This window comes from Thunnus maccoyii, chromosome 19 (assembly GCF_910596095.1).
Source record: "Thunnus maccoyii chromosome 19, fThuMac1.1, whole genome shotgun sequence".
Classification (NCBI taxonomy): domain Eukaryota; kingdom Metazoa; phylum Chordata; class Actinopteri; order Scombriformes; family Scombridae; genus Thunnus; species Thunnus maccoyii.
Genome location: NC_056551.1, coordinates 19081860 through 19096163, shown reverse-complemented (window position 1 = coordinate 19096163; position 14304 = coordinate 19081860). Strand labels below are relative to the sequence as shown.

Sequence of the window (14304 nt, the reverse complement as noted above, 5' to 3'; positions counted from 1 at the left end):
GCATTGGCTTCCAGAACAGAATTTAAAATCCTTCTCCTCACCTACAAAGCTCTTAATGGTCAGGCACCATCTTCTCTCAAAGAGCTCATAGCATCCTATTATCCCACTAGATTACTGTGCTCCCAGAATGCAGGTTTACTTGTGGTCCCTAGAGTCTCCAAAAGTAGAATGGGAGGCAGGGCCTTCAGGTATCAGGCCCCTCTCCTGTGGAACCATCTTCCAGATTTGGTCCAGGGGGCAGACACCCTCTCTACGTTTTCTCTCTCAACCCAACCAGTCAAGGCAGATGGCCGCCCACCTAGAGCCTGGTTCTGCTCGAGGTTTCTTCCCGTTAAAGGGGAGTTTTTCCTTGCCGCTGTCACCAAGTGCTTGCTCATGGGGGAATTGTTGGGTCTCTGTAAATTAAAGAGTATGGTTTTGACCTCCTCCATGTGAAAAGTGCCCTGAGATAACTTTTGTTATAATTTGGCGCTAGACTGCTGGGAGACTTCCCTTGATGCACTGAGCTCCTCTCTTCTCCTCTTCTCCATCTGTACGCATTCATGTACCATTAATGTATGTTACTAACTTGGCTTCTTTCCCGGATTTATTTTAATGCCATTATTGACTGATATTATTTACAATAAAGGCCTATAAAGGCTTATAAATGGAAATATAGTTGTTTCTGTTATGCAGTATGCTTTTTATTGAAAGAATTGATTACATATGACTCTTCATTGGTAGAAGTTCTTTAAAAATCATATTATTTTCCTTTGGTTGCAATTTTTCCCATTTTACACATTTTACAGCAAAAGAGCATTAAACATTGCACATTGTATCATGATTTTTGAGAACAGCCTCTGCAAAATCAAGCAATTTTGGCCAGAAAAATCACAAAACAAACACCTGTAGGGACTGATTGACTCTGACTCTGTCTGACTCTTCACACTCAGTGCACATTACAATATTTACAGTTACAGTATTTACAGAAAATGTGAGAATTTATGGGAAACCTGGTAATGGTATTTGTTCTATTAATATTACTATGAACAAGATACTGAAAATACATACATGTTTCAAGTTACATACAGAAATGCGTCCATTTTGCAGTTTCAAGGAAGTAACCCATCCTGTGCTTTGTCGTAGCTTTACTGATGATATTTGTGTGCAAAGTCTGCAGTTTTACTGTCTTTTCTGCAGCACATGGGGTAGTAAAATGTTCAGTTTGAACGACATCCGTCCTGGTCATTATTTGAAGCTTCTACACAACAATGACTGACAAGTTATTATCCAAAACATCACATAGACTGAATGTTTTGCTCTGTACAAGTTGTGCTGTTGAAATAGCTCATTTTATCAGTTTGTGTCCATCTAAATATGCTATCTAGTCAGGCATCTCTTACATCAACAGTGTTAGCTCATCAAGTCAATTTCACATAAAAAAGCAAACTTTTCCATACATGCTATATTAATGTAAAGCTCTTTATATATAGGCTAGAGTCTTTAAAAGTTGTAAATACAACCAAAAATAGTGTGATCAAATAGGCTATCGATTGTCAGCTTTTCATATGAAATACATCTAATCACAGTTAATTAGTCTGTCTGCAAAGAGAAATGATGACTCAGACATTGCGAGTAGAAGAACAGTGCATGTGTTTGTGTCTGTGAGAAGTGAAGATGCTTCAAGCAATAAGCAGTGTTTTTTGAATCAATGAGCTATATGTTTGTTTATGAATCAATCGATAAATATCACTAAATTAATCACTATGTGTTATGTTGGTTGATGGTATAAATCAATACATTCAGTATTTAAATAATACTGCTACGTTGATATATATCATTATATTGGTAGCGTCAATCACTTTAGATGGTACATTTAAAGGCGTTGGCAGAATTATTTAATATATATCACTGACAAAATCACGTTAAACAGCAACATGTATGACAGCAGATTGCTCTGGATGTATCATGCATCTTGTGCTTTCTGTTTATGTCCTGCAGTCTGTAACACCTGTTACAGTATAAACTTCAGTCTATACAAGTAAACTAATCTTTTCCGATAGGATATCTTGTTAAAAAAAAAGTTATTTAAAAAAGCATACGGACGTTTTGAGGGCACACAAAATGACTCAACTTGTTGTCCTTTTTATTTATTCATTTTTTATTTTTAATGCTTTGTTGAACAATACATTTAACAGATAATAAGACAAGTCAACCATGGTATCAAAAACCTGGGTTTAGTAAGAGAAAACAAACAAACAAAACAAAAATAAAAGAGGTAAATTAACAATCAATTCAAATTCAGGGCAACTTGCTGTCCTTGAAGCTGCAGGCGAAGGAGTTTATGGATGGTAACCCTAGATTTGCGATACTCTCGCGAGATTTGTACCCAATGTTTCTTTATCGCATATAATACTGATGTTATATGATGTGAGGACGCTGAGGTTAGGTTTAGGCATACAAAGTTGCTTGCTTAATGTTAGGGAAAGTTCATGGTTTGGATAATATGATCACTTGAAACAAATCTCGCGAGAGCTTCGCAAAGGGTTACCGTCTGGACTAGACAAGACACGTGTTAACAGCGCGCGCACACACGTACTCGCGCACATGAACACTCACACACGGATCGCACAAACTGCTACAACCAATCAGAGATGTCCCCGCGTGCGGTGGGAGGGGCTTCACAGCCCGCTACAAATACTTCGTTGCACGTTACTATTGTAGATTTAACGTATATCGCTTTCGACGTCCTCGTAACTGTCAAAGTTAACTGCTTATCATTAACTAGAAGTAAACAGACGTCCCGGCAGCTCTTTTGTAACTTAGCAACTTTAGTAACTAGTGAGGACGAACTAAACATCCCTTCGCCGTTAGTTGAGTTGCACGTCTACAACCCTGAAGAAAGTTCTTCCACTTTTGAACGACACAAAGAGAGAGCAGCGGGGAAGGAGAAGACGGGGGGAGCAGCTCTCATTATACAGCCGGTGAACGGCTAGAAAATCCCGTTAGGAGTTGTGTTTTTTTTCATTATTTTTTTAGGCTGAAATTAACGTCTCCATCCATCTTCCTCCGTGAGTCTCCTGCACCTGCAGTCATGACAAGAAGATCCTGCGCGATATATGCGGTCGGGGTCACCTGTGCCGCCCTGCTGATAGTTGGGATTGGCTTAGTTTTGGGTCAAGTTTTTACCACGTTAATGCACAACCGCCTCAAAAAGGTAAACAAAACAAAACAAAAACAGCAAAAACACTTTCATCCTCAGAACTTTATAAAGCAAGTGTGTATGTGGAGAATGAATGACTAATTTTCATGCATTTGTTTCCCTTTGAATGAACAGCTGTGTACAAGTTGGGTCTGAGAATGACAGAAATCATTGTTACAGTGATGGGATTGTATTATATGTGCACTCAGTTACAAACCCTCCACTGTTTGCAAACTGTAGACGATTAGATTGAGAGTTCTTTACTTTGTTGAGCTGCGATCACTTTCATGTTTAGTCCGCAGACCATTGAGAAATAGTGAGATCAGTTTGTGGTTTAAAATTTCAGATGACCTAGAAAGGATGAACAATAATAACAACCTATGAATTCAGCAGAATTTGGTTTCTTTTTTTTTATTAACATGTATCAACAGATGTCATTACATGGTTGCTCAGCTCTTATAGTACTGAAATTGACTTTTTCAGTGACTTGAAACTCTGGTCGCTTATCTGCTGTTGTTTATTTAAATTCCATGTAAAAGATGTCACTAATGGTTGCTCTTGCAGAAATGAAGTGACTTTTTTCATGACTTGTCATTTGTTGAAATCGATAGTAGTGGGTCGTGTTTTTTCCTAGAAAAAATGGCTCTTTTAAGCAGCTCAGACTCTTTGTAATAGAGGAGGATGGGTTATTATGGTTTCAGTAGCCTGTACTATACCCATACCTAGATAGCCTACTCAAATCAGATTTAATTTATGCTGTTCCTGTTTCTTTAGCATGCCCTGTGGTTAAATGTGTGAATCTGCAATTTAATGCTTATGTCAGAAGATTCAAAGACAAATTCCACGGCTAAGAATAAGTAAGGGCTGCGTCTGTATTGCTTATTCATGGTATTGGTTGATATTTTTAACACCTCACATGAAAAAGCGTAGTCAATCACAAATCAGCCCATAACAAGAAAACACTTGAATTTATGAACTCAGTGTGGAGTTTTGTGCACAATTAGCTAAGATGTTATTTGAATTCCTTCAAGCTGGTCACACAGTTTCATTAAGCCTCAGTTGGAGACTTTCCAAACGTCCATGTATTTATACAGTAATTAGACATGAGGAGGACAGCATGAGCTAAACTCTAAATAATAGCCTGAAAAGTGAATGTGAGATTTAAACAACTTATTGCTGTTAATGACCTTAATGCAGTAAAGAATCTATCTATTGAAAATTCATTAGTCATTTGTTGAAGGTGACTGTTACTGCTTTCTCACTTTACCTTGATAAAGAAAGACAATAAATTATATGGCTGCAAGTTAACTAACAATTATTTTTATTATTGATAAATCTGCAGATTATTTTCTGGACTAATCACTTGGACTTCGTACATGTATCATAAGCTGAAACAACTAATGGATTAGTCAATAGACAGAAAATTAATTAGCAACTATTTTGATTATCGATTAATCGTTTAAATAGTTTTTTCTTTCAAAAATGTCAAACATTCATTGTTACCAGCTTCTTAAATGAAACAAATCTCGCAAGAGTTTCTCATATCTAGGGTTACCATCTAGGTACGACACATGTTTACAGTGCACTCACACATACTCGCGCACACGCAAGCACACGCATCCCCCGTGGGTGCACAAACTGCCACAACCAATTAGAGTTCACCTCGCGTGCAGGGTGTGAGGGACTTCACAGCCTGCTACAAATACTTGATGGCACATTTTTGTCGTAGATTTAACTTATCTCACCTCAGCAGTTCTCATAGCTGTCAAAGTTAACTGCTTATCATTAACTAAAAATAAACAGACATTGGCCGGGATCCCACCGGGCACGGTACAGATGATAAAAAATATGGACGTAGTCACCGTGACATCACCCAGCGACCTTAGCGATTTGACCATCGCCATCTTGGATTTGACTGTCGTCCTGTTTGATTTTTGGAGCCAGAAGTGACCATATTTGGATGAGATGGTGGAGCTGACCAGAGCGCTAGCTGCTAGCTTGGTTAGCGTTTACAATCTATGGTTAACAGTGATAATGGTAACGCTAGTGCTAATTTCCCGCTAGCGAAAAACAGGCCTAAAACCGTCAAAACAAAATGTACTCACCGAAAAAACATCCGACTCCTTAGAGGGTCTTTTATCACAACCAAACGCTGAACAAAACTTTTTTAGGAGACCAAAATGTTACAATTAACTTTCATGAACTGAAAACACACTGTGAAATAGAGGCAGCTATGCCTATAGTCCATAGATCTGGGGTTACGCCATGGTTACATAATGTAACCAACGGTGTTGCCGTGGTAGTGACTTGTCAATCACAACATTGCTATGCCCTAAAGCATACCCTGCTTTAACGTCAAATTAAAATGAAATGGGACTATAACTTATAAAATCAACATCATGATGTATTGCAGAAGACTTAAAACTAGCGATTGAGACCATAAACTCCTTAGGAAAGTGTTTACTAAGGTAATAAATCAAGTGAGAAGTAGGGTCATTTTCTCACGGACTTTCATACCATCGGACTTCTTTTTGCAGCCAGTGGAGTCGCCCCTTGATGGCCATTAGTTAGAATGCAGGTTTTTGGCACTTCCGTATTAGCTTCACTTTTCAGCTCCGGAGGTTGCTGTTTGGTTCTACCCCACTGGGAGTGTTTCAGATGCGCAGCATTTTGACTGTGGTCAAGCCATCCGCCTTTTAAATTCAGTTACACTGCTACTACAGTAATTACAGCAGCCTAGTCAAAGCCAAAGGAGTGCCTTTAGTCTACCTTAATTACTGTAGAAGCAGCGCATCTGAACTGCCCGATTTTGTTGACTTGCTATTGTTGATATACGATTGGGAGACTGCACGGGATGTTTTACTTTGGAAATTGACCAGATGCTCTATGCTGTTTCTGTGTCTGAATTCATGCCCAGCTTGATCTGCTCTGTGCAGCTTGACGCAGTTTTGACTCAGCTTCCGTCAAAAATAGACCGGGCGCCTATGTTTAGCAGAGCAGAGTGGAGAGCCACTTCTGGGACGCTTCTGAAATGCGCTGCAGTGTCTCTCGTGGGATCACAAGCATTGACTAGAGTACTGCGATCAGCTCCGACGGCCATGTAGGAGCTGGAACCAAGCCCCCAGGAACAGTGCTGAGCTGTGAAGCAAATTTGACATAGTGGCCAAACTGTGTAATTACAAGTTCACGTGATGCTATTGTGCCCAAAAAGACTTTTTCTCCATACACTGTTATTGTGAAAGAGACGTCTGTAAATCAGCAGACAAATTTTTTTTGAGCTTCACAACCCTGCAAACTGACTCGTCTCATTATCAGAATTTGATCCGTTCAGTCAGATCACATTTTGAAAGTCTAGAAGAGCTGCACAATTGAATTATTCTAACCCCATTCAAGTTAGCCAGAGGGCTAAACCTGAAGTAGCTGGCTCAGCCAACGAAAGTAACTAGTGCACTTGCTCAATGGGCCCCACAGATGTGGAAACAATGCGGAAGAAGTCGAACCTTTTTGGCTTCATGCACCACTGAGCAACTTTCATAGGAATGAACAGGGCCCCGCCTCCAACACTGTATCCAGTTCTCTTTATACATCAATGGCTGAAACATGATGCAGACACGCACGTTGGGATCAAGCCGTAAGGGCCGTGTAGGCTTGATCCCACTGGGCGCGCCTGTGTAGCCTTCTGGCTCCATGTGGCCGCCAGATTTATCGCAGTCACTCTAATCAATGCTTGTGATCCCACCAGCCGCAGCATATTTCAGAAGCGTCCCAGAAGCAGCTAAAACATAGTGCCCACTCTATTTTTGACAGAACCCGTGTCAAGCTGCACAGAGCAGATCGAGCTGGGCAGGAAGTCAGATACAGAAACAACATAGACCATCCGCTCAATTTTCAAAATAAAATACAGCGTGCAGACTCCCGATCGTATATCAATAATAAACACAATTAAAACAGACTAATAGAGAAATCCTTTAACTACGTAGCCCACTTAATAAAGTAGAAACACTAAAATCCAGGAAGATAACAATTTTTAAATTCGTTTAGTTGCGCTGCTACTGCAGTAATTACGGTAGCTGAGTTGCGCTCGTTCGACTTTGACTAGACTGCCGTAATTATTTTAGTAGCAGTGCAACTGACTTTAAAAGGCGGATGGCGTGACCGCGTCGGGGTTAGAAACTTATGAACTAGTCTAGCGTTAGAAACTAATGAGGACGAACTAAATATCCCATCGCCGTTAGCTAAGTTGCTCGTCTGCAAGCATGAAGAAATTTGTTCTACTTTGCAACAACACGAAGAGAAAGCAGCGGGGGAAAAGAGGAAGAGGGAAGTAGCTCTCAGTACACAGCCTGTGTGCAGCTAGAAGATCTTTTTAAAGATTCAATTAACGTCTCCACCCATCTCCCTCCACGAGTCTCTGTGTTAGTGGCACCTGCAGACATGACAGGAAGATGCTGCGCGGTATATGTGGTCGGGATCACGTGCGCCGCCCTACTGATAGTTTGGATTCGCTTAGTTTTGGGTCAAGTTGTCATCATGTTAGTGCACAACCGCCTCAAAAAGGTAAACAAAACTAAAAACACTTTCATCCTCAGAACTTCATATAGCAAGTGTGTATGTGGGGAATTAATGACTAATTTCATGCATTTGTTTCCCTTTGAATGAACAGCTGTGTACAAGTTGGGTCTGAGAATGACAAGAATCATTGTTACAGTGATGGGATTGTATTATATGTTCACTCAGATACAAACCCTCCACTGTTTGCAAGCTGTAGACGATTAGATTGAGAGTTCATTACTTTGTTGAGCTGTAATCACTTTCATGTTAAGTCTGCAGACCATTGAGAAATAGTGAGGTCAGTTTGTGGTTTAAAATTTCAGATGACCTAGAAAGGATGAACAATAATAACACCAACCTTTGAAGTCAGCAGAATTTGGTGTCATTTTTTATTAACATGTATCAACAGATGTCATCACATGGTTGCACTTGCAGAAATTAAGTGACTTTTCTCATGATTTGTCTTTTGTTGAAATAGACAGTAATGGGTCATGTGTTTTTTCCCAGAAGGAGTGGCTCTTTTAAGCAGCTCAGACTCTTTGTAATAGAGGAGGATGGGTTATTATGGTTTCAGTAGCCTGTACTATGCAATCAGCACTTTCTCTTCCTCAGATCAGATTCAATTTATGTTCAGTTCCTGATTCTTTAGCATGCACTTTAATGCTAATGTCAGCAGATGTGTCAAAAGACAAATTCCATGGCTAAGAATAAGTAAGGGCTGGGTCTGTATCGCTTGTTCATGGTACTGGGTGGTATTTTTAACACCACACATGAAAAAGCGTAGTCAATCACAAATCAGCCCATAACAAGAAAATGCTTGAACTTATGAACTCAGTGTGGAGTTTTGTACACACAGCAATTAGCTAAGATGTTATTTGAATTCCCTCAAGCTGGTCACACATTGTTTTATTAAGCCTCACTTGGAGAGTTCTCGAACTTCCATTTATTTATACAGTAATTAGACATGAGGAGGACAGCATGAGCTAAAAAGGTTTAGGGTCTAAATAATAGCCTGAAAAGTAAATGTGAGATTTAAAGAATCAGATGCTGTTTATGAATTTAAAGCAGTGAAGAATGTATCTATTGAAAATTCATTAGTCAGTCGTTGAAGGTGACTGTTACTGCTTTCTCACTTTACCTTGATAAATAAAGACAATAAGTTATATGGCCGCAAGTTAACTAACAATTATTTTTATTATTAATAAATCTTATTATTAAGATTTATATAAAATAATAAAATATATAAAATAATCTATATTATGAAATATAGATTATTTTATGGACTTATCGCTTGGTCTATAAAATGTCAGCAAATAGCGATTTTAAAGTCAAAACTAAAAAAAAAAAAAAGAAAGTGTCCACATTTTAGGAGCTGCATGGAGCAAGAGAACTTTTGGGATTTTGCATAAAAAGTGACTTATATGATTAATTGATAATAAGAATTGTTGACGAATTTTCTGTCAATCAACTGGCTGTAATAAATTATACTTTTGCTGTAGATATTTGAATGGAGCAGATTCAAAGCTTACATAAAATACAATATTTGATGATAAGTGATTTCGTACATGTATCATACATTGTTAGTTAACAACTAACGGATTATTCAATTGACAGAAAATTAATCGGCAACTATTTTATTTTATTATCAATGAACCGTTTTGTATTTTCTTTCAAAAATGTCATTGATTGTTAACAGCTTCCTAATTGTGAAGATTTGCTACTTTTTTTTATACGTGATAGTAAACTAAAAATCATTGAGTTTTAGGCTGTTGGTCGGACAAAACAAGTACTTTTAATAAATTAATTTCACCCCTTGACTTCAGGAAATTGTTATTTTTCACCATTTTGTAACAAATATTTAATCGATTAATCTAAAAAAACAAACAGACAAATAAATGTGTGCTGGCTAAGAGAGCTCAGTGCACTGCAGCTTCAAGAAAGTACATGTAAATGGGCCAAAACAAGAAAACTGAGAAGCACATTCACCAATCTGACAACACATACGCTGCATATACAGAAAAAGACTGTACAGAAGTAAACTGGATAGAGTCACCACACAAAAGTTCCCGGGGGGGGGAATAAAAACCAATGAATAGACCCAGACGAGTGATTTGCAGAAGCGGTGCAGTCAACTTTGCCATTGAAAAGATTTGACAATATTTATTTTAGTTTTACCATTTGGTGGCAAAACTGCCAGCCTGTTCCTCTATTTTTTGTTTTCCCTGCAAACGTCCTCTATGTTGTGTAAGACTTGCCGTGTCATTGGTGAATCATGAATGTGTGTTTTAATTTTCTTATAATTTATTTGCAGCATTTCTTTTTTCTCAAAGCAACTTATGTGTTGTCAAAGTTGTGAAGATGTTTTCTTCATTCGCTCCTTTAAGTTGTAGTTTATTGAGATCAAGTCTGAGAAGCAGCATCGGCTGACGATGAAAGTTGCGAAGTAATTGTGTAGATTTGTGTTGTTTTGTTGTGTTTCAAGATCCTGACGTCAATGAGAAAAGAGTGTGAAGACAGTGAGGTGGAGCTTTCTTGTCAGATGTGTCGCTGCATCACGTAGTTGGGTTTGCGGTAGAAAGAACAGTTAAACAGCTGCGTGAAAGCGGGCCGAAGATGAATGTTGGGGAGTGTCTGTGTAGATTGTTTTCAGATCCTGAGGTCAAAACAGTGAAGTGATGGTTTCTCGTCAGATATGTTGCATCATCACATAGTTGGGTCTGTGGGAAGAATGATGGTAAAACTGCTGCATGAAAGGCTATCTGTGACATTTAAAGCTGTTGGGAAATGGGTATTTAAATATATGTAAACATCAATTCAGTTTTCAGTTGTTTGATCCTCAATCCCAGATACAGAGCGATCAATGGACCACAAATACAAACAAACATATTATTAAGCATTAAATACAAACATCTGGAGTAGTCCAGTTTGGTTGCATCAGTGGAAGCCTTTGGTCGGCATAAGTAAACATGTTTCAGAGCCATCAGTTAATTTTAGCAACTTAACTAACAATTATTTTTATTATTAATAAATCTTATTATTAAGATTTATATAAAATAATAAAATATATAAAATAATCTATATTATGAAATATAGATTATTTTATGGACTTATCGCTTGGTCTATAAAATGTCAGCAAATAGCGATTTTAAAGTCAAAACTAAAAAAAAAAAGAAAGTGTCCACATTTTAGGAGCTGCATGGAGCAAGAGAACTTTTGGGATTTTGCATAAAAAGTGACTTATATGATTAATTGATAATAAGAATTGTTGCAGATGAATTTTCTGTCAATCAACTGGCTGTAATAAATTATACTTTTGCTGTAGATATTTGAATGGAGCAGATTCAAAGCTTACATAAAATACAATATTTGATGATAAGTGATTTCGTACATGTATCATACATTGTTAGTTAACAACTAACAGATTATTCGATTGACAGAAAATTAATCGGCAACTATTTTATTTTATTATCAATGAATCGTTTTGTATTTTCTTTCAAAAATGTCATTTATTGTTAACAGCTTCCTAATTGTGAAGATTTACTGCTTTTTTATACATGATAGTAAACGAAAAATCATTGGGTTTTAGGCTGTTGGTCGGACAAAACAAGTACTTTTAATAAATCACCCCTTGACTTCAGGAAATTGTTATTTTTCACCATTTTGTAACAAATATTTAATCGATTAATCTAAAAAAACAAACAGACAAATAAATGTGTGCTGGCTAAGAGAGCTCAGTGCACTGCAGCTTCAAGAAAGTACATGTAAATGGGCCAAAACAAGAAAACCTAGAAGCACATTCACCAATCTGACAACACATACGCTGCATATACAGAAAAAGACTGTACAGAAGTAAACTGGATAAAGTCACCACACAAAAGTTCCCGGGGGGGGGAATAAAAACCAATGAATAGACCCAGACGAGTGATTTGCAGAAGCGGTGCAGTCAACTTTGCCATTGAAAAGATTTGACAATATTTATTTTAGTTTTACCATTTGGTGGCAAAACTGCCAGCCTGTTCCTCTATTTTTTGTTTTCCCTGAAAACATCCTCTATGTTGTGTAAGACTTGCCGTGTCATTGGTGAATTGTGAATGTGTTTCTTAATTTTCTTATAATTTATTTGCAGCATTTCTTTTTTCTCAAAGCAACTTATGTGTTGTCAAAGTTGTGAAGATGTTTTCTTCATTCGCTCCTTTAAGTTTTAGTTTATTGAGATCAAGTCTGAGAAGCAGCATCGGCTGACGATGAAAGTTGCGAAGTAATTGTGTAGATTTGTGTTGTTTTGTTGTGTTTCAAGATCCTGACGTCAATGAGAAAAGAGTGTGAAGACAGTGAGGCGAAGCTTTCTTGTCAGATGTGTCGCTGCATCACGTAGTTGGGTTTGCGGTAGAAAGAACAGTTGCGTGAAAGCGGGCCGAAGATGAATGTTGGGGAGTGTCTGTGTAGATTGTTTTCAGATCCTGAGTTCAAAACAGTCAAGTGATGGTTTCTTGTCAGATATGTTGCATCATCACATAGTTGGGTCTGTGGGAAGACTGATGGTAAAACAGCTGCATGAAAGGCTATCTGTGACATATAAAGCTGTTGGGAAATGGGTATTTAAATATATGTAATCATCAATTCAGTTTTCAGTTGTTTGATCCTCAATCCCAGATACAGAGAGGTCAATGGACCACAAATACAAACAAACATATTATTAAGCATTAAATACAAACATCTGGAGTAGTCCAGTTTGGTTGCATCAGTGGAAGCCTTTGCATAAGTAAACATGTTTCAGAGCCATCAGTTAATTTTAGTCACCGTTCATTTACAGTAATGCCCTCCATAACTTTCATCATCAAAGCAAGATTTTGTGGATTTCCAGGACTACAGACTGTGTAGTTCAGTGTTCAAAGTTCAAAACTTTCCCACATGGTTCACTTTGCCTTGATAACAGCGTAGGCAAGAAAGTGCTGTTGGCCCACATTCAGTGTTGTCATATGACACACCTCCATCCTTATTTTCATAATAAACCTGCTTCTATGTTACACTACGTGTATCAGATGGCTTTTTTTTCAAGATGTTACAGAAAGGCTTAGATGGCATTTAGAGTTCACTTGGCTTTCTAGTGCTCAGAATCGGTCCCTGTGTTGGAATTCTACAAAAATGCTGTAAATGACATAGTTTTCTAAAGAAAATGGTTGCAGGAAGTAGAGAAAACTTTCCAAATACCCTGTCACAACAGGGAGTTAATCACCTGCTACAGATAAGGTTGCATAGAGATGGTGTTTGTGGTCGATTTTGATCACAATTGCCTTCACATGTCTAATTCAATGAATGAATTAATGTCATTAAATACTTTCATGGCTGCAAACAATCTCGTTTTTATCAGCTATAGTATCTTGCAAGTCAACAAAACAGAATAAATAGACAAAGCACTTGCACTATAGGCTTGTCATTTAAGATAAAAAAAAAAACAGTTTACTCAAAGTTAAGATGTTTTCATCACCCCTTACCACAAGATTGATATTAATATGAGATTGTACCCACACATACTAAAAACAAGTGGGGCGGTCTACTGTTAAGGCTAACAGCCCTGTTGAAGTACCCTCATAGTTAATGAAGGTACTTTTATGGACTCAATAGAAAAGCCTCTCCACCACAAAACAAGGGTGCAATTAAAATAACTCGGGGGAGGGTCAAGTGATGCTGGGTTGATGGGTTGAGGTTTTTTTGGGGGTGAGGGGGGAAGGGGTTTGTCCTGAATTTGGCGGTCTAACTGACAAAGCATATCAACCGGTGTAAATTCTGCACACATGCCTCAAAATGAAGAGAAAATATCACAGAGGACATGACCTCGGTATCCTGAATAACAGTGTTTAAATGTGTTAACACTGTTGCAGTTTATATTGTTTAAAGCAGGGTTGTAACGGGGGTTGTGGCTGCAAGAATTTGGGAGGTATGAGCTCTTATTTTGTGTCAATGCTTTCCCAGAGTAAGTTTTTAATCTGCACGTAAGGATCTTTTTTACCAAGCATTCTAGCATTTGCCTAAATGCACAACAGTTGACATCACAAAGCCACATTAAACCAAACATTAAGTACTTTAATTTATGCAACTGCAATGTTGATGCAACTGTTGATGACTGTGGAGTGAAATTCACAGACAAGCAAGACCTTTTTTAAATGAAACTATGTTTCAGTGAAGGCATTGAAAGTTTTGAAACAGTTGCTAATTAGACAGATTGAACCTTTAAGAATGAATGCTGCTTCTCTTCTTTTTTTTTTCTTTACCAAGGTTTTGGTCTCATTAGCGTACTCAATAGTTCTTGCTCAGTTTTGTACATGCAGAGATCACATGTTTCTCTAATGAAGCACCGATTTGGCAAAAATCTGCCTCTTGAGACTGTTAATTCCACGAACTGGCGGACATTATGTAAAAAACAGAAATCTTGTCAAAGTTCATTTTTGATTTTAAGACAAAGTCTTACTCAGTAAAATATATGTGTGGGTGTCACATGATGCATAGCACTCACATGCAGACACACACAGTTATCTGCTAGCCTGGCAGTGTGATTTATTTCAGGCGTATCA

The 14304-nt window shown here is 37.9% G+C and overlaps 1 protein-coding gene across 3 annotated transcripts in view; it reads left to right on the top strand.

The window, feature by feature from the left end:
- The first annotated feature begins 2648 nt into the window (after positions 1–2648).
- Positions 2649–14304, top strand: part of LOC121885520 (lysosome membrane protein 2-like) — a 29213-nt gene continuing 17557 nt past the window's right edge. Inside the window, exon 1 of one of the 3 annotated variants that reach the window (XM_042395056.1) lies at positions 2649–3196. In XM_042395056.1, coding sequence (XP_042250990.1) covers positions 3074–3196 — 123 coding nt within the window. In that variant the 5' untranslated portion in view covers positions 2649–3073. Of the gene's footprint in view, positions 3197–7327; positions 7739–14304 lie in introns of those variants that run through there. The other 2 variants (XM_042395053.1, XM_042395055.1) reach the window with 2 other exon arrangements.